A 23,835-nucleotide genomic window follows, 5' to 3' on the forward strand; every position below is an offset into this window, starting at 1 on the left:
TCAGAGCAAGCACGCACCCTACAGGTCCAAGTGGTTGTTGCTCAGTTGCTCCATGTGAAATAGGTGACAGTGAAGATAATTCGCTTTTTGAAGAGGTGAGAATGTGTTTTTGTAGGTTTCAGCAAGTCTAAAAACCCGCTGTGCCGTCAACAAAGGAGACTCTTTTTAAAGTTCTTACCTGTCAGGGCATAATCAGAATGATCCGCGCTTCAACGGGCTCTAAAATGGTTCAAATCTGATCTCAGTTGTACAAAAACACGCAGCAGCTGTGTGTGAAGGTCTGTGCTCCTTGTGTGTCTTATAGTAACAGTCTAAGGCACATCATCTAAAACAATGGTGTGTGTTTCTGGTTTTGGAAAGATAAAGTTTGATTTCTATATGTTTAAATTAACATTACATTTGGAAAATTGTGGATTTTTTTTTATTTTATTCTCAAGGACTTCTTGCTTCCATCTAGATTACAACTTCACAAAAACCTATTCAGACAGTTTCCATCCTTCCACCTGCCTGACTGTGGATTCCACTGTGGTTTTAGGAGAACTTTTGCTGGATCTTTTATCTTTGATTATTATTTTATCTTTGGTTATTGTTATTGCAGACAAGGAATATGTTATTTTTGCGATTTTAATTAGAGTTTGGAGCTGAATTATTTCATTTTGAATTTTTCATTTTAGTCAGGGAACCACAACCACGTGTTATAAACTACAGATTGTAGTTTTTTCAAGTGAGTTTTGAATTGTAAATTGAAATTGATCAAAAAAAAGGAAAACATTGCGTTTATTTCTTTAGTTTACATGGGAATTAAAAATTAAAGTTAATAAAAAGAATTTTATGTAGGTCTATATGAATATTTCTAATCTTACCCCATACAAAAGCTCTTCAAAAATAGATTAATTTGTGTTTACCAAACGGCTGCGCTGCAAAATCGCCTTCAGTCATAAAGTTTCCGAGTTACCGTGAAGACAACACCACAAGTCCTATATGGTCACGTGATACAATATTGCGGAAGTAATGAGGCCGATGTTTTGCTAGCCGAGCAGGGCAGCTATCTCCAGAGGCTTCTTCCCAACAAACCTTAATTTGTCACGGCTTTTTAAATTTTTTTGTTTATTTATTTTTACTTTTGTTACCAATTTAATCAAACACATGGTCAGGTAAGACTGTTATTTCTGAAACAACATGTTATACAGGGTTCTGCTCACGGACAGGGTCTCGTCTGTGTCTCATGAACGATCAGTTGTGTTTGTTTTCGAGCATATTTGCATGAAACAGCTGGATGTCAGCTTCATTAGCTGCCAGGTGTGTGTTTCATCCTCAGTTTGAGCCGATCAGCAGAAGAAAAATGTCGCGTCTTCGTCATGTGGTGGTCAGATGATGTGATTATGATGAAGAGGAGTTGTGTGAAAGTCCAGTAATATGAAAGAATCACCAGGAACTAACACTCAGATTTGTTTTTTTCTAAATAATTTGAGAATATATGTTTAAGATTAAAGTGCCATTTTCGTAATTAGAGTAAAATCCCTTAAGAAGAAATAAATAAATCGCCATTCATCTGTAGATAATAACAACAAACATATTTATTGCAAAACTATTCATTTTAACAACTAAATATTTAAAGTTTATTTGGTGTTTTTTCAACAAAATTTAACTCAGTTATAATTAATCATTTTTCCTTCAAAGACAAATGTTATAATCTTCCTTATGTTTGCCTAAGATTATTTCTTGAGATAGATTTCCTTATTTTTGGTCAATTTTTACACACTTTTTTGCTGTTTCTGTTTAATTGTTTCTTACTTTTTGGTGTGCATTTTCTTAAAATTACTTTCAGACTCTTTTTTTTTTTTTTTTTTTTCTCCTTATGGAGGTAAAGTTTTACTGCAAGTATATCAGCGTTCATCCGTATCCAACACAAAAGTTTAAGTAAAAAAGATGAGTAAAGTTATTTTTTTGTTTTGTCCTTTTTCACTCTTTGTGTGTTTGTGTTAGTTACTCAAAGCTTTGGGCATTTCTGACTGGGACTATAAACATTGTTTCATCTGACATAAACTGCTTTAACTTCAGACTAATTTGTATATTTTGAATTGTGCAGGTTTTTGTTTTAGAAATACAAATCACAGAGGTGCCATTGTAGTGATTCTATATTTATCTCCTCTACTGGATCTGAAAGAAAGTCTGATAATTAAATTATTTTAATGCCATGTTTTACAGAGCCAGAATATTTCTGCTCCATTTTTCTGTTAAACCCAAAAAGCTGAGTATGAATGCTGTCTGAGAGGTGGTTCCAGATGTTGCTGCTGTTTTGTAGGATGACCCAAAGGCACTGCCTGGAGGGCCAGGTGTACTCGGTGCCACTCATCCAACCTGAGCTGAGGCGGGAGGAGGCTGTTCATCAGATCGCAGATGCCTTGCTGTACCTGGAGTCCATTTCTACAGACATTTTCAGAAGGCAAGCCCAGCACACACACACACACATTCACAGACACAACAAAAAGACAACCACAGCTTCTAAAACACGTTTCTCTAGTGTCACAGTTCCCAACAGACCACTTAGGGTTTTACATTTAAGGGTCGAAGACTCGTCTTCCTGAAGTTTGTCTTCAGATTGAACACTGGATCACGTTCAGCAAAATCCATTTTTTCTTTATGTTAGATATTTTGGTTCAACTTTAAGACACAAGTGTTGAAATTAGTAGCAACACCTTTAACAAATAAATGGCCTGGCAGTCCTTTAAAAAATGCATATCACCCGCTGTCTTTTATGTCAGAGAATTGAACTGAAACAAGAAACTAGTAAACCTCCTAGGCCACAGCATAATTAAAACATAGTGCGGATCATAATCTGGATCAGCACTAAAACACCAAAACTTAACCCATTGTGTTGTTGTGACAACCCCAACATTTCCTGAACATTTCCTCCAAAACTGTTTGTTAGTTTTTACCTGACCTTTGCTAACAAACAAACAAACAATACAACAAAACGGAACCTCCTTGGTGGAGGAAACAAAAGGGTCACATGTAGGAGCAGAGACACATTTTTAACAAAGGGGTTGCCTGTGACTTTGACCTTTGACCCCATGGACCTTGAAATCAACAGGCTTCATCTTTGACCCATGAAGTGTCCAGCTGTGCAGTTTAACAGTCCTGTTATACAGCTGCAGAGTTAGAGCATGGGCTGATCTGTGACCTTTGACCTTTGACCTTGACCTTTGACTAGATCACCACCAAACCCTTAATCACTTGTTTCTTGTAGCGTGTTTGACGCATCTTAAAAGTTTCATGAAAATTTGTTCCTAAATTTCTGAGTAATCTTGTCCACAGGCAGGCAGGCAGACAAGCAGACAAACAGACAGAAAACATGACCTCTTGGTGGAGAGAATCCTCTCATGCTGAGAAGAGACAGAGTTAAAGTCGTTTTGGTCAAACCCTGTAAATGACTTCCTGCTCGATATCCTACCTGAATGTCAGATCTGTCCAGATGTGTTCAGAGAATCTGTTGGGCATGACTCTCTGCCACCACCACGCCAGAATTTAGCTCCGTATCTGAGTTGTAGCCATTTATGTCGTGTCCAAGTTAGATTTGCTGTGGCGGCCATCTTGAACTGGGTTGACTCCAGATGTTAGTCAGTTGTCAATGGAAAGCGTTTTAGTGAAATCCATCCAGTTGTTTATGAGATATTTTGGTAACAGACGGACAAAAACAACAAACAGAGACACGGGCAAAAACATTATTGTCCTCCTTTGCTTTTCAGCTGTGTGTGATAATTATGTTTTTTTTATTTATCCTTTTATTCATTTCCTGTTCTGTGCAGGGTGAGCGCAGCCAGAACCTGTTCTCTCGTCGTAACCAGTTCATAATCTGTTTCAGATTATTATATTAGTTTCTAGGTTACCAAATGTCCCAACAAGGGTAAACGTTTTAAACTGCAAAGATATTATATATAAAGATAAACAGCAAAACCCTTTTTAAGCACTAACCATGTCTCAGAGAGGTCTGATAACTGTGAACCAAACTGATATCAAATATCACAACATCTGCTGCAAATCTACTCTAATGGATCAAGTTGTCATATTCAGCAGATTGTTTACAAACAGCAGCTGTTTTCGAACAGATGGAGCCGTTTGTCACCCTGAAAATAAAAATGTCTCCTGTAATTAGATGGTAATGGGGATATTTATGGATAAAATGTTTTTTGGACTTTTAACCTCCTGAATTATGACTTGTTTGTGTTTTGATGTTTGGTGAAACTTTCTTAATAAAATCTCTACGGTCGGTTCAGTTCAGTCACTGGTTGTTTAAAGTTAGCTTAGGCTGTATTTTACTTTAATGTTAGTCGTGCTTTTGGTCCTATTCATGTCGGTTTGTGCTTTCAGGGTTTCTGAAAGCGTAGAGAAGAACCGGCGCCAGCTGCAGAGCGTCTCTGACCGGATCCGACTGGCTCAGGCCCGCGTTGACAAGATTAAAGGCAGTAAGAAGGCCACCAAGGTAACACGCCTCAGCTTCAGAAAAAACCAAACAAACACTTTCCCAAGTTTTACGTCTGGTTTGCAGCGCTGACAAAACAAAACGAAAACATCATAATTCCACGTGCGTGCAGGTTTTCTCCAGCGCCAAGTACCCGGCTCCGGATCGGCTTCAGGACTATTCGTCCATCTTTACCGGCGCTGCGGACCCGTCCTCACAGACCCGCCCTCGACACAAGATACAGAACAAACTTCGACCTTTTGATGAGAAGGTCTGGCAGGTGAGATAAACGAATAAAACAGATCAACTTCCCATATTTTTAAAGAAAATTAAAATGTCCTCAACGCAAGAAATTTCAGATTTGAAAGGTTCGCTCGCTGCCTGTATTTATTCATCTAGCTGCGAGATAACGAGACGGTTATAGATTTTCACCTCATCTGCTCGTGGTCATAATGTTATGGCTGACCAGTGCATGTGGCTGATTAAGAGCTGCAGATACGCAGGTGTCCTAAAACACAGTGGAAATGTTTCTATCCATGTCTGTGTTGGTCGCGTTCAAGCCTCCAGTTTCTTAGCTTAGCAAACGCAGAAATGTGTGTAATTCAATCAGTTTTACTAAGGACGAGGTAGAATTTGGTGTGGTAGTAGCTGAGAATCATCCCCAACAGATACTCTGAGCCCTAACACGTCGCCCGAGACCGAGCAGGAGATGGAGCGTAACGTTATTTTAAGGTTTGACCCAAACGACTCCAGCTCTGTCAAGTCTCCGTCATAAGATGATAGTTTAAGACTCGGTAATTAACATTTCTGTCTTGCTATGTAGCACATTAGCAGCTCTGTTTTTTTTTTTTTTTTAATTATCTTTGCATAAAGTGTAATGTTTATCGAGAAGAGAAAAGGAGCCGAAAACAACCCCTGACATTTATTTTTAACGCCATGTTTTCAATCAGGATTTAAAACCGAAACATTTCTGTCCGTCATTCTCCACTGATGCAGATTTGGCTGAGCATCAAGCAGACAGTTCAATTTGTCACATAATATATGAGTTTTCAGCATGGAGGACATGAGAAGCTGTGTGTGTGTGTGCCATTTAGCTGAGGAAATTGACTGTAAATGTGTGTGTGTGTGTGTGTGTAGCCGGCTCAGTTCAAGCTCCTGCATTATTTATAGCGAAGCCCGCAGTTTTTCCTGCACCATCTCATATTTTCTGCTGCGTATGCTCACTCTTGTCAGAGTGTTGGTTTTAGGTTGTTTTTTTTTTTTCGGAGCATATGTGTGTATTTGTCAGACTGAAAGAAAACACTGGCAATTTTCTTTGGTGCAGAAATGCATTATTCAATATCCTCCAGAATCGACGTCCCCGGTGATGTGATTCTCAGCGTCTGCGCTCAGAAACACTTTAGTGGCATTTGTCTTTCGAGTTACTGGAGATTTAGTTGACATTTTACAGATCACTCCTCCCACAAAGACACGCTCACTACGTCTTGATCTCTCTTCCCTTTCAGGAGAAGTTAATGTATTTCCCGGTGTGCGTGAGCAACAAGAAGAGGTCTGAGGATGAGACGGAAGAAGGATTGGGCAGTTTGCCCCGAAACGTCTCCTCCGTCAGCTCGCTGCTGCTCTTCAACACCACAGAGAATCTGTGAGTCAGTACGAACACATGCAGACCGCTCCTGTACTAACTAGAAATGTCACATTACTGTTTCTTTTTTATTTTATCCGTTCGATTTATGCAGTTAAACTCCTTCTGAATACTTTGTACTGTTTTAGCCATTCATGTATAAAAAGGTTCAGCTCATCCAGGAGATGGCTGCTCGGACTTTTGGATTTTGTAGCTTTTATGTTTTTTAAAGTATTTTACTTTATTTACAAATATTTTCCCATAGAAATGCATTAAGATTTCTTCAGTTCCTTCAAAGCATTTTTCTCTTTGAAACCTTCTTCAGCTGCTGGCTCTGTTTTTGTCTTCTTGGGCTACTTTTAGGTTTTAGCTAGCCGTTTGCTACTTTTAGCTTTCAGTTACATTCTGCTACTTTTAGCTAACCCTTTGCTCTAGGCTTTTAACTAGCATTTTGCTGCTTTTAGCTTGTAGTTAGACATTTGCTACATTTAGTTTTTAGCTAGCTTTTTGCTACTTTTGGCATATAGTTACATTCTGCTACTTTTCGCTAGTCTTTTGCTGCTTTTAGCTTTTAGTTACATTCTGCTACTTTTAGCTAGCCTTTTGCTATTTTTTGTTTTTAGCCAACCATTTCTTTACTTTTAGCTACTGTTTTGCTACTCTTAGCTTTTCACTAACATTTTAATACTTATGGCTTTAGCTGCTTTTTTGATTCTTTTTAGCCTTTAGCTAGCGTTTTGTATCTCTCAGCTAGAGTTCTGCTTCTTTAAGTTTTAAGAATTCAGTTTTAGTTTCTTCGGCTGATTTCATCAGTCATTCGGCTCTCATCATTTCTTGTGTTTTGCGTTTGTAAGATATAAAAAGTACGTGTTCCTGGATCCTCTGGCGGGAGCAGTGACAAAAACCCACACAACACTGGAGACAGAGAAAGAGGAGAAACCGTTTGACGCTCCTCTGTCCATCGCAAAGAGGGAGCAGCTGGAGAGACAGGTACCTCCGCGGGGAGGACTGTTCTCAGATCTGAACATGCAGAATTAACCCAGCTTCATCTGTCCACTTCCACAGACAGCAGAAAGTTATTTCTACGTGCCGGATCTGGGTCAGGTGCCCGAGATCGACGTGCCGTCCTACCTGCCTGACCTCCCGGGCATCGCCGACGACCTGTCGTACAGCGCCGACCTCGGGCCGGGGTTCGCCCCGTCGGGACCCACACAGAACATCCCCGAACTGCCCTCTTTCTCACAGGAGAGCAGCGCGCCTGGTACGCAACTTCACCTCGTTAAGACGCGCCTCTTAATTAGTTTTATTTTAATCCAGGATTTTTTAATCTTCGCTTTCAGCTTTAAGTGTAGATAAATGAACCACGAGATCCACTTCACTGCAGTTTGTGACGAACACTTCTGATCTTTTTGTTTCAGGAGTTCAGCACCAATCAAATTCTCTGCCACCTCCACCGCCACCTCCCCCTCCCCCCGAGCCTGCCCTCACTCCCGCTGTCCCTTCAGGAGCTCCTCCTCCACCTCCTCCTCCACCACCTCCTCCCGCAGAGAGCTCAACAGAAGCCACTAAAGTGCCGAGTTCAGGTTCGTCCCACCTGCTCACAAAGAGCCACGCAGTCAAAGAAAAGTTCGTTCATGTGACCGGATTTAAGCGTGCTCCTTCACTGACTGCCTCCTTCTGCCACAGGCCCCGTGTCCGGCGCTCCGAGCGAGGTGGTGCAGCCGTCAGACGGCCGTGCCAGCCTGCTGGAGTCCATCCGCAACGCCGGCGGCATCGGCAAAGCCAAGCTGCGCAACATTAAGGACCGCAAGATGGAGAAGAAGAAACAGAAAGAGCAGGAGCAAGGTGTGGGAAGGAGCGGGGACGGCTAGCAGTGGACAACTGACTGCTGAATAAACTGTCTTGAGCTTAAATTTTCAGTTTTAACGTTCCAAAGGGGGAAACAGGTGAAACCATTATCACCCGCCGCCAAAAGGCAAAGGCAGACGATAATGGTTTGGCCCGTGTGTGTTTGTGGATGTTATTGTAATCATTAGCTGTACCTCTACAACTGATCAATGTTTGGAGTCAAGATGGCTACCACAGCCAGCTGATCCTAAAAAAACTACAAAAAATGAGTACAACTCAAGTCAGTTTGACCGATTATGACCTTAAAGTTGGTGTGGTAGTAGCTGAGGCTGATCCCCAACACGTATTTGAGTACTAACTGCACAAGAGCTCTTTAAAATTTTATTATTAACTATTTGGAGTCCACTCTCAGTTAGCAAAATTCCTCACAAACCACCGGATGACATTTAATAAAATATTCACTGTATGTACAATTTAAGATGGCCGCCAGAAGACAAAAATTGTGATAACTGTGTAGAAGCTGAGTCATTCCCGACACACTCTGAGCACATCAAGATTTATTGCATGAGCCATAAGATGACCTTGTTGCAGTTTTAAACAGAACTGAGCCGTTATGAAGCCACTTCCTGTTTTTGGTTGTTTTTCCAGCAGTCGGAGCAGCGTCCAGCGGTGGAGACTTCATGTCGGATCTCTTCAATAAGCTGGCCATGCGCCGGAAAGGTGAGGAGTCCCCTTTCACTTCCAGCTGATGTTCAGGACTTCATTTGGTCCGTGACCGCCTGTCCTCCTCTCTGCAGGCATATCAGGAAAAGGCCCAGCCGGCGGGGAGCCCGGCGACACGCCCTCTGGCACCGGCGGCGCATTTGCCCGCATGTCGGACGTCATCCCGCCCCCTCCGGCCCCACATTCGGCGGCGGAGGACGACGACTGGGAGGCGTAACGGGATAAACGCTGAACGGCACGAATAGATGCTTTTGTATGAACTTAAATTTTCTTTACATTTCAAAATAAGACGTCCTTTTCAGTCATGATTTGATCAAACACTAACGCAGAAGTTTGTCTAAAGCCTAAATGTTCAAATAATTTCACATTATCACAGAACGAGATTAATAACAGATCTGAAGTACAAAACGTGGAGAAGATGGCACTGATTAGAAAAAAATCTGCAGTCACTTTAATTATTTCAAACAAGTCAGATGGACACATAGCTGACTTTAAAGACAAATATTCACCAAGTTCCTTCAGTAACACTCAACAAAAAAAACATTTTTAAATTTACTAACCTTCAGACTAAATCACCCTGAGTACAACTGATAAATGTCCTTTAAACTTCAGTCTGTGCCATGAAATTATTTGTTTTTATTCTTTAATTATACAGTCTGAACATATAATTTTTTAAATATACAGAATTAAAACAGATTAAAACACTTTGTTCAATAATGTAACCTTGGCTGTAGATCTTATCTCCATCTTTCATTAGAATATATTAAATTTCTTTGTTGTTGCTGCTTTTCGCGGCTCTGGGAAAGAAACTACAGCTGCTTCTGCTTCTTCTCCAGGAAGAACTGGGAAAGAAGAAAACACAAATTATAACTTTCAAACATTTTTTTTCTCTATTTTTTTTTTCTAATGGTAAGCCTCGAGTGTGTAGTCGATTCTCACCTTTCGTAAGGCGGCGAAAGCGGGGCCGAAGGTGGCATGTGTGTTTGTGCGACTCTTGATCCACGTGGGGAGTTTGGAGAGCGTTGCAGGTCGACTGTAACGTCTGTCACACAGAACGATGGAGGCGTAGTCGGCACGGTGACGGATGGCTCTTCCTTCGGAGACAGCGGGTCACAGACGTGTTAACGTGGCGCGCGTAGGAAGTTGTACTCTGTTGGTTTTCTTCTTACCTATAGACTGGTTGACAGCCTTCATGCAGAGGTTTTCTATCAGTGCCTGCCCAGGGCTTCTTCCCTGACTGTGAGGCTGAAACAGACGAATCACATCATGTCGTCTTCACAGCATTTGTCCTTTTGTGGCTTTTAAAAATGTCCTTAAACATTTAGAAGGGAGTCTGACCAGGTGTTTGTCCAGATACGACATCTTTTCCTGCAGCTCTGGGGATTTGATGTTGGGATAAGGCATGCCCACCATCACCACGCACCTGGAAACAGGTGCATGTGAACGCTAACCTGTACACTTTAACAGCTGGATAAATGCGCGTGGACAAATGAGACAAACCTGCCCAAGTCGTCGGAGAAATTGATCCCCTCGCTCATCTTTCCTCCAACCACAGAGAACAACAACGCTCCTGTGAGTCCGCCGCCGTCCACAGCACACCTCTAAAATGAAAGGAGACAACTTCCTGTTGGTAATAAAGTCCGTATTATTGCTGCTCAGGTGTTCAGCCTGACATGTTAGCAGCGCCAGCGTTTACCTGGATACAACGGGAAAACTCGTTCAGCACCTGCTCCACCTGGCTGGCTTTCTTTGGCTCCTGAAAGATCTGAGGAGTTGTTCGTTTATTTGGAGCTGAAACTCGCAGCGTTTTGAAGTTTACGGCATGACTTTTACGCTCGATCGCTTTTTCGACCAACCTTCTTCTTGTTGGCCAGTCGGGCAAGCGCGCCGCCAGCTTCCCAGTGGGAGATGATTCGCCTCGAATACTCGTAGGAGGGGAAGAAGCAGACGACCCCGCCGGGAACAACGTTACAAATGTTGGAGAGGATTCGACCCGTTTCATCCATCTGTCACCAAAAACACCCATCTTTATGCAAACGCTGATAAAAGACACTTCAGTCAATAAAATTACAGGAAAAGAAAAACAACTTTATAGAATAATGGCAAGGCGGTGGGAAGAAGGGGTGCTTAGGGCGCTGCAGCCCTCGATGCATGAAGGACATTCATGCCCAAATACATAGTTATGAATTCATGAAAAAGTTTCATAAAAACATGTCATTAGTGCTACATGGGTAAAATCCAATAATCTCCTGAAAAGCTGTTATTGTAGATCTGTGTAAAACATTACGATCCATTAAAACCCACAAGAAAAGTGGGCAGAGCAGCATTAATTCATGATCGCAACTTTATAAATATCTGTCCAAAACAGTGCACGGAGTGTTTCAAGCTGATATTTAGGTAACAGAATGTGGCGGCTGTGGCTCAGTGATTGGAGGTTTAATTCCTGGCACCAGCCATGTGTTGAAGTGTCCCTGGGCAAGGTAGTGATCCCCTCACTGCCTCCGATGTGCTCCCATCGGTGTATGAATGTGATCTAAAGCACTGATTAGACTCTATAGAACGATTTATTCAGATTAGCTCTGTAAAGATTCGGCAGAGTGTGTGTGGATGGGTGAATGAGGGCACAGATTGGGTTGTAAAGCGCTTTGAGTGGCCTGATTGGCTAGAAAGGCGCTCTTTAAGTCCAGTCCATTTACCATTTACAACACGCAGCACCAGTGAGTGTTTCACTCCATATATTTGGTTTTATGATGTTCTCCCCGACTGATGCATGTTCCCACAGCTCAGCATAATGTTGTTTAAAACGTAGAGAAACCCTTAAAGTTGGTTGAGTAGTAATTTGTGTTTTTTTCCTTACCATGTGGGGAGAGTCTCTGTTTTGAAAAGTGAAGTCGAGCTCCTGACCGGACGGGCCGGAGCACAAGACCAGAGGCAGGATGTTCTCAGGAGGAATCACGTGGCCTGCAGTCAGTCAAAAAACACACAAAAAAAAGAAAGTTTACTGACTGTGTTATCAAAATGTCATTTTTTTTACATTTTAAAATAAACCAATTTAAATAAATTACATTTAGAATGGTTTAAACCCACTTATTTTTGTAATCTAGATCAAGTTTCACTCTGTTCTAGTTCCCCATAAACAGACATACTGGTGAACAGAACCCTGACAGACGGTGTTTATAGACGAGCTCTCTCCAAGCGGATGTAACGATGATAAAACGAGCCGCTCACCGCAGGAAAACTCAGCGATGCGCTCCTCTTCCACTCCAGCAGAAAGCAGCAGCTCCTGTTTGAAGTCTGAAACCTACATGTGATAGTTTTCAGCGTTAACCGAGCGTGCAAAAAACAAAAACTAACTCCTCATCGTTCATTGTAAAAGGACCTCACAGGCTGCATGGTTCCTCCAGCTATGATGACAGCTCTGCACTCCTTCAGCACCTGAGCAAAGTGGACCGCCGGGTTCAACAGCAGGAACTTGACGCTGCTCTCAGACAAAACGCCTGGGAAATGACATAAATAAATCAGCCACTTTTACACAAACGGGTCATTATTTTCTCTTTTATTTGCAGTGTGTGGAAAATAAGAGATACCTTGTTTGTGCACCACCACCCTGCCATCAGTGTTACTGTTGGTGAGAGCCATGAAGAAACCCTCCACTTGCATCATGGGAGACACAGACAGCACTTTGTCTGTCTCTGCTGCCCCCTGCTGGTCTGTCGAGGAAACTGCTGACAAGCGTATAAACGATACATTTTAAAAAAAGTTTAATTTTTGCCTTTTTGACAGAAGCTCTGTTACATATTGTGTGCAGATGACTCAGTTTCTCCCAGCTTGTCATTTTGTCACCTGCTGCGGCGCTCTGGCTGCTCTGTAGGGTCTGAAGGTAACGACTTAATCCTTCGGTGCGACGGTTCTCCTTGTTGGAGCTGCTCTGGGCGTGCAGGGTTACACCCGAGCCCGCGTACTTCTCCACAAATCCACCCAGCTGCAGACGGGAAACACATCTGGCTCACATTTAATCTTACAGTACTCTGAAATATACCAATTTATACGAGCTTACTTACCTTCCTGCTGATCATGCTCTTCTCAAAATATTTTTGTAGCTGAAGAGGGAACACCAGAGAGGTTGACTCGTGGGAGTTTTTAAACTTGATGTGATTTTTAGAAAGAAAAGAGAACTACCTTAAACAAGTTTATGTTGTCAATCTGAGCCTTGAATAGAAAGTTATTGATGGTGTGCATCTCCGTCCCTAGAAGAAACAGAGAACTCAGTGGTGAGAGAACTGGTTATTGTTAACGTGCGTTATCATTTCCTTCATCGTGGACTACTGACCTGCTTGTGTGCTCTGGCTCTGAGGGTTCTGTCCAACTTTACCTGCAGGAAAAAAAAAGGAAAGCAGATATCACTGCGTGTTTCAGGTATCAGAGAGGAAACCCTAACAGCTGAGACTCACCTCCCAACACACGCACAAGTCCCTCGACAACAAACAGAATCTGCTTGATGTACATCAAGTTCTTCGCCTTCAGTCTGCTCCTGGAGTTTGGGACACGTGCACGTTACGGACGGGGAGGACATACTGAACCTGTGGCTCGACTCGTTTGTGGGACACTTACCTGTAGCGATCGGCATACTGCCTGAGCTGCGAGTGGGCACGGCAAAGCTGCGGGGATTTTAAAAAAATAAAATAAAAAAAAAGGTTAGAATTTTGCCGAGAAAAAAAAGGCAGCTCAGGTCGAAAGAGTTTACCTGTGCTGCGGTGAGCTCTGCGCTGTGGATACAGGAGAGGGTGTCGCTCAGATTGTGAGCTTCGTCTATGATCACCACCTGGGTGAAACGCACATGTTCACATGTCAGCTGCAACACCCGAACGGCGTTTCTTCTGTTGTTAGTTACATCGCAGTGACCACAAATCTACAGCAGAGTTGAAAAGGACGAGCAGTTACTGCACCTGCCCCTTCAGCTGGATCCCTGCTGCTCTTCTTGTAGCTTCGTGGAGCACCATCTGATAGGGCAACACAACCAGCTGCACAGTCGCAAAAACACAGAGTCAAAACAATACGTGAAGAATAAAACGAGAGCCGAGCGAACAGACTGAGCTACCTGCGCAGGTGGGATGGTGAGGCGTGCAGCGTAATAAGGGCATGAATGTGTCTCTCTGCCCAGTTTCAACAAATGCTCTATGTCGTGAACGCTCCCCAGAATTTCATCCCTCATCTGCTGCAGAGCGGAAGCCTTGCTGTAAGGACACACGCTCTTCGCCGGACCCCTCTTGCGTTTTGCGCCGTCTTCGTGCTGCCGCTTCTCTGCGAAGCGACAGGGAAGCTGTAAGCTCACAGTAAGGAGAAAAAAAAAAAAAGGAGGGGGAGCCCCGAAACGAGTGATTCCGAGCAGCTGAGCGCCTCGTACCGTGCTTGTTCTTCTGCATCTCCAAGCAGCGGTCGTTGATGCGCTGCACGCTGCCCAGCCGACGCACCTCTTCGTTTATACACAGATTCTGCAGAGCGCAGAATCAAACAAACATCAACACCAATCATCTCCAAGTGACCACAGAAAAATAATAGTTTTGACAGATGTTCAGACACATCACCCCTTTGCATTTCACTTTAGGAAACACGTGTAGCAATCAAATCAGATAAGTGAGTCTTAAAAGTCAGGAAAAAGAAACTGCCTGCTTCTAGTTGGATAAATTGTATCATCTTAGGTGCCTGTAAGAAACTATAATTGGTTGACCTTTTCAGGAGTGACTTTTTGCTTTTTACAAGCTTCTCAAGGGTCCTGTCAGAATCAAGAAACATATATTCCTACATATTGAACACGTTCCGTAACTGCTCCCTAATGTAGATCTCACTTTAATCTTTAAAGATGCCTGGTTGAAACTTGTGTTCTCATATGCGCTGAAATTTGGAAACGTTGCATCTCAAAAGAGGAATAATTGCTCCTAAATGTCTGTAAATAGCCCTGCGATGGACTTGCGACCTGTCTAGGGTGTCTCCCCGCCTCTCTCACAGTGCTGGAGACAGACACCAGCTCCCCGCGACCCAGAATGGAGAAGAGGGTAAAGAAAATGGATGGATGATAACAAGCTACAGTATCAGTCCCAATGAGGTTTACAAGAAAACAGGCAGAAAGATCTTAAGTGTTAGAGTTTAAATCAGAGACAATGGACAGAGGTGACAAACTGAACACAAAACGTCTGCTAAGCCACCAGGATAAGGGCGATCATGCAAACTAAACTGCACATAATCTCATTTACTTGAACAAGCAACAAGCTGAACGTATGTTTCTCTGGACGAGTGTCCGTACCTGCCGAGAGCCCAGGGCGACCACGCTGGTGGTTTCACTGAAGGGACTCTTCTGGACCTCGTGGACGAACTGGGCCAGCTGGGAGTGAGTCCGGCTGCAGTAATAAATCTACAAACAAGCGAATCACCTCACGTCAGAGTCGAGCACGATACGAACCCTGATTCTGTTTAGTTCTCGCCGTCTCTGACACGTACCTTAGTCACGTGCTCCTCAACTAGCTCCTCATCCTCCTCGTCCTCGCCTTCAAAGAATCTGAACTCATGGAGCAAAAAACCAAAAAGATTTACCGTTGTCATCTTTGTGTTTCAGGTTGTTATCAGTGCAACATTTTATGCAGCTTGAACCGTGTAAGGTGTGTTCTCACCTGTTTTTACCCTTTGACTCGTCTTCACTTTCATATTCTGCAACAACAAGCTCTTCATCCTCCTGATCTCCTGCACATTCTGTCCGTTCCTCTTTGCTCAGCTCAAGCAACTTAAACGCTTCGTCTTCTTCAGAGCTCTAAAGTCGGAGTTAAATACTTTTAATTTCCTTCTTCTTCTGGTTTATTTTGAAGTTTGTGGCTGGCTTACCTTTCTTTTACTTGCATACTTCAGGTGAGCGTTGTTTCTGATCATCTCTAATCGTTCTTCTCTCTTCTTCCTTTTTATCTCCTCCTCCTGACACAAAAATGTTTCAGTTTGAGCCAAAAGCAAAGAGAGGAAGGGGGGAGAAAAACAAAACAAAGCAAAACCCATTCCTGCTTAGGTTCACGCTCACCTTCAGCTTTGACACAAGATCGCGTTCAGCCTTTTTCTGGACGAAGTCGGTGATCCAGTCGGGCTCCCCCGAGGAGCTAGTGTTGGAGGGTGGAGCAGCAGAGGTGGAGAGAGCCGCTTCTCCTTCCTGCAGCAGAGCAGCGGCCTCCCGCTTCTTCTTCTCCTCGTGATCCGTAAGCCAGCTCAGGGCTCCACAGATGAGACTCAGAGACTTGCCCTGAAGAAACACGTGGACATGGATCAACCTTAGTTAATCATCACCCGCCGCGAAACACTAAAATGACACAAACTCAGTCAGTTTTACAGACATGGAGCTAAAATTTGGCGTGGTAGTAGCCGAGGCTGATCCTCAACTCGCACTATGAGCGCTGACTGATCGTGGGAGATCTGTGTTAGCAAAATATCTCATGAACCACCATATGGATTTTAATGAAACTTGGCTGCCACAGCCAAGCGACCTCAGCCAACACAAAAATGGCGACAACTCGGTGGATTTTACAGATATTGAGCTGAAACTTGGCGTGGCGGTAGCTGAGAGTCGCACGAGAGGCAGCAGCCGATAAGCCTCCCTTCAAGGAATGCTGGGGCGTCTAGTTAATGCACGACTTCTGTTTGGATTTTTCTCTCCTTCTCTTTAAAACACACCGTTCCAGTTGGACTTTCAAAGATGCCAACTTTGCCTTGGTCCAGAGCATTGTAGAGGGCCTGCATGAACCGCTCCTGGATGTCGTAGGGCTGGTAGGGGAATGGGAACTGGGCCTTGGCGTTTTCCATGCTCCTGAGATGAACCTGGAAGAAGAAGAAAAAAAAAAACATTTAGATTAGATATGAACACAGCCCACATTTAGTTAAAACAGGCCTGCCTCAGCTTCTGACAATGATTAGGGGACACATTTCTCTACCCTACAAAAAAGCAGACGACTCTTATACTAAAGTGAGTTAATATAAAACCGCTGACCATTCATCTAAAAGCCTTCAGCTGCGAGCTTTGTCGACGCCCCGAATGGTAAACATAACGCTAAGATCCAAAGTCAAAGATAGCTAAAGCTAGCCTCCTTATTATATAAACACTTCCGCCCTCTGACTCTCGAAATACACAAAGATATGCTTGCTGAGTTGTAAACTTACAGGAGATGTGAAATGTCGCTGCTTCTGCTAAACTCCCGGCTATTCAACAACCGCGCCAACAAACAGAAGTGGCTACGGGCTGTAGCCAATAGGGAGCGAGGTACGAACAGGAGCGCGTGTTTTAAAGTATGACACTACGCCTGTGGGCGGGGCTTTTTAAATACCTAGCTATATTTTGCGAATACTTTGAGTTTTACTTAAATAGAATATACAAGAAGCTGCGTTAGCTGCGTGTTGGTGCAGTGGAATTTAATGTGAAGTAAAAGCCGCTCTCCTGTTAAGCACCGCCTTTCCGGCGGGTGCCGGCGTGAACGCGTAACGCCGCTCGGGCTCGTTCGTCGCGCTCGAGCCTTGCAGGACTGTCTGGAAAGTTCTCTGCTCTTCTACGAGCGCTCGTCGGCTGCCATATAGAGAGGCAACGTGAACTGGAAACACGCTCTTTATTTTTTTGTTGTTGTTTGCTCCGACTCTCGAGCGTAGCCGCTGCAGTTTGGGCGCAGTCGTCCGTGATTGCCGCGCCGTGCACGTTGAACAACAGTGAAGTTGCGTCAGCAGCGCAAACGGCTGGAAAGGCTCCGCTTGTTGCACTTAGCGTGGCTCGCCTGGATAGCCAGCGTCAGTCATTTAGTTCGGGTCGCTCTGCGTTGTGGGGTTCGGGGGCAAGCCTTGACGCATGACTATGACTGCAGAGGAGCAGACAGGCGGAGGACAACACACCATGGAGGGTGAAGACATCACACCAAAGAAAGACGGGGGTGTTTTGAAGGTAAATAACCACGCTTCGGCACTCTTAGCTAGGCTAGCGTTAGCCGCTTTTTAGCAAGTATCTCGCAGGCTATATCAATGTAATCGGCTAACGCGAGCTAACTGCAGTGTTGACAGCGTTGCTGATTTTCTCCTCTTGACTCGTTGCATTTGGTGCATGGCATGGATGATTTAATGCTAAAGATTGCAGCATGACGTCGAAAAACTGGCCTCGCAGCCCTCCGCATTTCCAGAAGGATCCGTGGAGCCGATCAATGTTGTAGCTGTGCATTTACCAGCCTGGAGAGAAACGCGCACATTTGAATGAAACCTGCAGGATTGAGCATTTTTACCTGTCATGGCGCGCAGTATCAACCCCCTGAAGGGTGGATTTACATGACCCAGATTTTCCCCTTTTCTCTTAAAAGCTTTTTCGTCTTTAATAAATCATTGTATGACTAACTTCTGTTGTCTTTCTTTTTTTCTTTTTGCAGCTGGTCAAAAGGGAAGGGACAGGCTCAGAGCTCCCCATGACTGGTGACAAAGTGTTTGTCCATTATGTGGGTACACTTCTGGATGGGACACACTTTGACTCCAGCAGAGATAGGGGAGAGAAGTTTTCCTTTGAGCTGGGCAAAGGTTGGTTGTTTTTTTTTTTTTTTTTTTATCTAAGCACCACTGTGGCTGTGCAGAGATCATGATTGAGTTTTTCTTGATTTTTAGGGCAAGTGATAAAGGCGTGGGACATCGGCGTGGCCACGATGAAAGTGGGGGAGTTGTGCCAGCTCGTTTGTAAACCAGAGTATGCGTACGGCTCTGCAGGCAGCCCACCGAAGATACCCCCCCACGCCACTCTCATCTTCGAGGTATACTCCGCTTTCTAGTCGTGTGCCAAAATGCATAAAACGCTGTGTGAGCTCGTCACCGGCCTGGAAAATCCAGATATCGAATCACGTGTTTACCCTCTTGAAGGTGGAACTGTTCGAGTTTCGAGGAGAGGACATAACGGATGATGAGGACGGAGGGATCATTCGACGTATTGTCACCAAAGGGGAGGGTTACTCCAAGCCCAATGAAGGAGCCGTCGTAGAAGGTAATGAGGGTGTGAGTCTCCAGGCGCCTCACGATTCAGAGGCCTGCGATGCAATTATAAAACCATTATCAATGCATTTATCTGCAGTTATCGGGTTTGTGAATTAAAACAGAAGGTAGTTCGTAAACTTTACGAATTAAAACAGTTATGGCTTTTTTATATATAAGTGAACAATGACTTAAATTGTCTAGCATAATAAAGAGTGGACAATAACGTGCTAAAAAACAACTCTTAATCCCTGGCTGCTGACCAACAGTTAGCTAAGATGCTAACTTAACATTGAAAACGCCATAGGAAAGCTAATTAGTTAGCATCGTGTTTATCACTGGGAATTTAGACACAAATCAAGTGTTTCAAAGTCATAAAATCAACTATTACTTACTTAATAATTATTTTAGGGTTCAGCAAAGAAAAGATATAAAAGATGTGAAAACTGCAGCTTGTTTCAACTACAGCAGCTACCGCAACTCAAATAGGACAAACTGCACTGCGCAGCAACTTCTGTTAAGGTGGCAGCGCAGATAAACTCGAACTAAATCAAGTATTTGACATTTTGAAACCTGTTCGGATTCATCTATATCTGTGATGCATCTAAAACTAGACTGCTGCCCCCACCCCTAAAAGGTAACATTACTGAGTTACATCCAATAATAAAATGATCATTTTGTATTTAAAACTCTAAGCTTATTGGATTTCCAAAAATAAATAATGATGTAATATATTAACAATTAAGTTAAATAGCATAAGAAATGTTGTAATTTTGGTTTTAACCAGATTTGAAATGACAAATCAAAAAATTTTGAAACATTTTTTGTTTTCTTTTTAACTAAAATGGATTGTGCCACAGAGCTGGTTGTGTTTTCAATGTGGTGAATTAAATGTGTGTTATAGACTCGCCCTTAGAAACCAGTAAATCTTAGTAGCAAAACCTTCAGTCTGTCTTCTGATTACCACAAACTCAAAAGGTGGCTATAAAACATATTAATATAGCTGCAGTTTTACCATTTTTACAGTTTAAAAGTGGGGAAAAAACAAATACACAATAAATGTTGAACTTCTGATTAACAAATGTTATCAAAAGCAATACATTTTTTTTCTACAATAACTATTTCATAGTGTGTCCAGTGATACAAACTCACCCCGACATTTGTTCTCCCTTCCAGTCACCCTGGAGGGGACCTGCGACGAGCGCGTTTTTGACGAGAGAGAACTGAAGTTTGAGATCGGGGACGGGGAGAGTTTCGGTTTGCCAGCCGGTGTGGAGAAATCGATCATGGCTATGGAGCAGGGAGAAGAGGCTCTCTTCACCATGAAGCCTAAGTATGATGGAGTTTATTAGAGCACCTTTACCTCCTTCTTTGTGTTGAAGGCCTGCTGTAGCAGCTCGGTGGTTAAAAACTGATGCCGACTCATTGCCCAAACAAAGTGACAGTTTTAGGTTGCACAGCAGACAGACTTTCATGCACTTAAAACCAATAATGTTTGGGATTTGCAGATATGGCTTTGGAAACGCTGGGAGTGAGAAGTATAACATTCCTGGTGGAGCAACAGTGATATACAAGATAAAGCTGACAGCCTTTGAGAAGGTAAGGAGATCCTGCAGCTATGTGGCAGCTTAACCGTAGGTGTTGAATGGCTTTTGTTTACCTAACCTTTTTTTTTTTTTCTTTCTTTCTTTCCTTAAATAGGCTAAGGAATCATGGGAAATGAACACGGCAGAAAAGCTGGAACAAAGCAGTATTGTCAAAGAGAAGGGAACACAATATTTTAAGGTATGTCTTAAAGACGTTTTTCCTCCGCCAAGGAGGTCATGTTTTCAGGGGTGTCGGTTGGTTTGTTTGCAAGATAACCTAAAAAATTAATGAACAAATTTTGATGAATATTTTAAGAAATCTTGGGGTTGTTACAAAAAACAATTAAATACTTATAGTTTGTGTTCATTTGTCCGTAGCGTTAGCAAAATATGTCATGAACCACGGGCTGCATTTTAATGAACCTTGTTGGAAGTAATCATTGAATGTACGTCTACTACAGATTAACTTTAGGAGTCAACCCAATTCAAGATGGCTGCCACAGCCAACTGATCTTAAAAAACTCACAAAAATGGCTGATATTACCCTGAAATTTGAAGTGGTAGTAGCTGAGACTGATTCTGAAGATTAACAGATCACACAGAAGACTTCTCTTAAATATCTCATGAAGCCCTGGACAGGTTTGAAACTTTTAAAGAAAACAACCATTGGCTGTACCTCTACAATTTGAGCCAACCCAATTCAAGATGGCTGCCACAGCCAACTGACCTTTAGAAAAGACTAAAAGCTATAAGTCAGTCTTTAAAGCTATTATTCTGAAATTTGGTGAGGTTGTAGCAAAGACTTATCAACAATACAACCCCCAAGGTGCTACTCATTGGCCAAGAGCCTTGCTTAAAATTTTAGCATCTGTTGGCAAAATATCTCAGGAACCACTGGATGGATTTTAATGAAACTTTCACAGAAGTTATCTTTGGATTTAAATTCACATCAGATTAACTTTTGGGGTTAAGTCCAATTCAGGCTGGTCGTCACAGCCGACGAACAACAACCAACACCAAGTGGCTAAAACTCTTTTATTTATTATAACCTTTACAAATGTGTAGCTAAAATTTTATGTGGTGGTAGCTGAGAGTCCTTCACAGCTCATACCGAGACTGCACTTAAGCTTGTTTGACCAAGGAATGCTAGCCTTTTAATTATTATTATTTTTTTAACTTTATCATGTCTTTTAAACCCGTGATTCTTTATGTTACAGGAGGGAAAATACAAGCAGGCGTCCGTCCAGTACAAAAAGATAGTTTCCTGGTTGGAACACGAGTCTGGCCTGTCAGAAGAGGATGAAAAGAAAGCTAAAGCGTTGCGGCTCGCTGCACACCTGAACCTGGCCATGTGCTACCTTAAACTGCAGGAGCCGAACCACGCTTTAGAAAACTGTGAAAAGGTATTTAACTTTCTCTCTGTGCAAACAGAAATCACGGAACATTTTAAGGTTTAGAAAAAGAGCTTTAATTCTTCAATAGTAGATTGTAAAGTTTCTCGGGTGGCTTTGTTTTGTTCGAAGTATGGTTTATTGGTCACAACGTTTAATCAGGCTGTGTTTCCAGGCACTGGAAATGGATTCCTCCAACGAGAAGGCTCTGTTCCGACGAGGAGAGGCGCTGTTTGCTATGAAAGAGTTTGACAGCGCGAGAGATGACTTCCAGCGAGTTGTTCAGCTGTATCCTGCCAACAAGGCCGCGAAGAGTCAGGTAACAGATTATATTTCCTTGTTTTTTGTTTGGTAGTCTTTGTAAAGAATAGACTGTGTTGCAAATCTTTCTAACTGGATCACATTTCTGAAATGATGCAGAGCTAGGGTAAAATCCATGAAAACCAATTAATCATTTGTTGGTGCTGATCCTGTCTGAATGTGAAACTGCCATTGGATCACATCTTTACGTCCCTCCAGGTGCTCCTGTGTCAGAAACGCATAAAAGAGCAGCACGAGAAGGACAAGCGCATCTACGCCAACATGTTCCAGAAGTTCGCAGAGAGGGATTCAAAGGTAAAGGCAGCCTCGCTTCACAGCAGCCTCTAGAGGGAGCGGTAAGCGTGGCTTTTAGGCCGCTTTGAGACTGAACGGGGAGGCGCTGATCTGGCTTTTGTTCTCCTCCGCGAGCAGAAAGAAGCGGAGAAGGTGAAGAGTGACAGCAAAGAGAACGGCGATGAAGAAATGGAGGTCGAGAACGGGGAGAAGGAAGCGGCGAGTGAAGCGAAAGCGTAGATGAAACCGTGACCTTCATGTGATTCAGCTGTAATTAGACTTTTGTAACTGGCCATTTGTGTTTTAAGGTGTGATTGTGTGTGTGTATATGTAAAACCATGTATGAGTGAGCGTCACTAAGAGCACTGACCTTGGGCGTGTGTTTGGCCTCTCGTTGTGTCCGAGCTCGTTGGTGTGGCAGCTAGCTGAGTGAGTGGGGCTTCCTCAGCTGATGGCACTGTGGGATATGGATTTATTAAATGAATCCAGTGCCACCACTCTGGCTCTGAACCCTTTTAGCCCACAGCTTTGAACTGTGCATGTTGATTTCACAAAAGTGAGTTGGAAAAAACAAAACTAAAAGTGCATCCCAGGTGTTGCGTGCAGAATTTCAAAACCGCCTCACCCATAAAGGGCTAGACCATCCATTTCTCCCGCACCACCTCGTGTCCCGCCATCCTCCTCATTTTTGCTATCCATCCAAGCCTCCGCTCATGGGCCCACCGATCAATTCCTAGAGCAGTGATGGCTGTGTGTCGATCCGGTGTGTTTTGAATGTTAGTGCCTGTGTCCTGAAGTACGTCCGTAGCAGCACTGTGGACTGGCAGAGTAATAAACCTGGAATAGCTCTCAGATTTTTGGACCACTTTCAGCATAAAGGTGGAGCTCTCTTATAACCTCTAGGGTACAGGACTGTTCACTTTTTCTTTGGAAATATTGACTTTGTATTTTTTTTTTTTTTTTTTTCCTTCCTAGTGCTGTGCTTGTGATTTCTGTATTGTTCTCAAACAGAGTAAAGAAAAAAAACAAAAACAGTTGATTACGCAGCAGAAATATGTGCATAAGCTCTGTTCATTTTAGTAACCGGTGCCTACAGGGACAAAAATTAAATTAGATGTCTAATTTTAAGACAACTTTTCGGACTTTCTTTGTTGGGAAAAGTCACTGCTTGGTTTGTCTTGACAGAAGGATATAATAAACTGTAATTATGAAATTACCAGCATGTAATTTTTATCGTCTTAATTTTATAGTTTCTGCTCTGTTCCCTCACAAAAAACACTGAGAAGCCAACGTTGATGTTGAGGACAAGTGATGTGTATTTTATTGGTATAGATGGACGGGTTCTGTTTTTATAAACCCACAATAATGAGCAAATTTATGTTTGAACTATAGCACACGTATAAAGTGGCATGGTTTATTTAATCAGTATGAATAAGAACTGATGCAGCTTGAAAACTAAGTTTCAGTGATTTTTGGATTACAGTCGGATGTGTGATGACTTGGTTACACCAAACATCTGCTGGTCATTTTCAAGCGTTAACTGGAAACAGTCATTACCTGACAAAGAAACTGCTGTAGGAGGTTTAAACTGGGGCAGGA

The 23,835-nt window shown here is 42.9% G+C and overlaps 3 protein-coding genes across 6 annotated transcripts; 2 read left to right on the plus strand and 1 right to left on the minus strand.

The window, feature by feature from the left end:
* The first annotated feature begins 993 nt into the window (after positions 1-993).
* Positions 994-9,376, plus strand: wash1 (WAS protein family homolog 1). Of its 2 annotated transcripts, none has more exons than XM_017406195.3 (11): positions 994-1,154; positions 2,306-2,446; positions 4,372-4,483; positions 4,596-4,742; positions 5,968-6,104; positions 6,938-7,073; positions 7,149-7,344; positions 7,502-7,666; positions 7,770-7,928; positions 8,580-8,651; positions 8,729-9,376. In XM_017406195.3, the coding sequence occupies exons 1-11, from the start codon at positions 1,147-1,149 to the stop codon at positions 8,869-8,871; spliced, it is 1,416 nt and encodes a 471-aa protein (XP_017261684.1). In that variant the 5' UTR covers positions 994-1,146; the 3' UTR covers positions 8,872-9,376. The 2 variants fall into 2 exon arrangements, with proteins under 2 accessions (XP_017261684.1, XP_017261685.1); XM_017406196.3 differs by having other exon boundaries at positions 8,583-8,651.
* ddx11 (DEAD/H (Asp-Glu-Ala-Asp/His) box helicase 11) lies at positions 9,281-16,966 on the minus strand. Of its 3 annotated transcripts, none has more exons than XM_017406194.3 (28): positions 16,842-16,966; positions 16,359-16,502; positions 15,715-15,930; positions 15,528-15,614; positions 15,320-15,456; positions 15,150-15,207; positions 14,956-15,063; positions 14,059-14,146; positions 13,753-13,955; positions 13,601-13,675; positions 13,399-13,476; positions 13,266-13,312; positions 13,106-13,185; positions 12,985-13,026; positions 12,834-12,901; positions 12,716-12,754; positions 12,498-12,636; positions 12,242-12,379; positions 12,039-12,151; positions 11,883-11,955; positions 11,512-11,615; positions 10,511-10,660; positions 10,351-10,419; positions 10,155-10,255; positions 9,993-10,077; positions 9,824-9,899; positions 9,594-9,748; positions 9,281-9,496 (listed from the first exon to the last, which is right to left on the minus strand). In XM_017406194.3, the coding sequence occupies exons 2-28, from the start codon at positions 16,485-16,487 to the stop codon at positions 9,464-9,466; spliced, it is 2,691 nt and encodes an 896-aa protein (XP_017261683.2). In that variant the 5' UTR covers positions 16,488-16,502; positions 16,842-16,966; the 3' UTR covers positions 9,281-9,463. The 3 variants fall into 3 exon arrangements, with proteins under 3 accessions (XP_017261683.2, XP_024859453.1, XP_024859455.1); XM_025003685.2 differs by lacking the exon at positions 16,842-16,966 and adding an exon at positions 16,672-16,804; XM_025003687.2 differs by lacking the exon at positions 16,842-16,966 and adding an exon at positions 16,672-16,803 and having other exon boundaries at positions 12,242-12,376.
* Positions 16,967-17,176: 210 nt separating this feature from the next.
* Positions 17,177-23,452, plus strand: fkbp4 (FKBP prolyl isomerase 4). Its single transcript, XM_017406259.3, has 11 exons — positions 17,177-17,607; positions 18,080-18,224; positions 18,309-18,451; positions 18,558-18,678; positions 19,842-19,998; positions 20,174-20,264; positions 20,367-20,450; positions 21,469-21,654; positions 21,818-21,961; positions 22,162-22,257; positions 22,375-23,452. The coding sequence occupies exons 1-11, from the start codon at positions 17,515-17,517 to the stop codon at positions 22,474-22,476; spliced, it is 1,362 nt and encodes a 453-aa protein (XP_017261748.1). The 5' UTR covers positions 17,177-17,514; the 3' UTR covers positions 22,477-23,452.
* Positions 23,453-23,835: the final 383 nt, after the last annotated feature.

Source organism: Kryptolebias marmoratus, linkage group LG11 (genome assembly GCF_001649575.2).
Source record: "Kryptolebias marmoratus isolate JLee-2015 linkage group LG11, ASM164957v2, whole genome shotgun sequence".
NCBI classification, from domain to species: domain Eukaryota; kingdom Metazoa; phylum Chordata; class Actinopteri; order Cyprinodontiformes; family Rivulidae; genus Kryptolebias; species Kryptolebias marmoratus.

Bases quoted from the DNA above. Each gene is read 5' to 3' on its own strand.
- wash1 (XM_017406195.3), top strand. The intron at 2,447-4,371 runs GCAAGCCCAGCA...TTGTGCTTTCAG, and splicing joins TCTACAGACATTTTCAGAAG to GGTTTCTGAAAGCGTAGAGA. The intron at 7,345-7,501 runs GTACGCAACTTC...TTTTTGTTTCAG, and splicing joins ACAGGAGAGCAGCGCGCCTG to GAGTTCAGCACCAATCAAAT.
- ddx11 (XM_025003685.2), bottom strand. The intron at 10,420-10,510 runs GTTGGTCGAAAA...ACAACTCCTCAG, and splicing joins GACTGGCCAACAAGAAGAAG to ATCTTTCAGGAGCCAAAGAA. The intron at 10,256-10,350 runs GTAAACGCTGGC...CTTTCATTTTAG, and splicing joins AGTTTTCCCGTTGTATCCAG to AGGTGTGCTGTGGACGGCGG.
- fkbp4 (XM_017406259.3), top strand. From the start codon at position 17,515: ATGACTATGACTGCAGAGGAGCAGACAGGCGGAGGACAACACACCATG. The intron at 18,452-18,557 runs GTATACTCCGCT...ACCCTCTTGAAG, and splicing joins ACGCCACTCTCATCTTCGAG to GTGGAACTGTTCGAGTTTCG. The intron at 22,258-22,374 runs GTAAAGGCAGCC...CTCCGCGAGCAG, and splicing joins TCGCAGAGAGGGATTCAAAG to AAAGAAGCGGAGAAGGTGAA.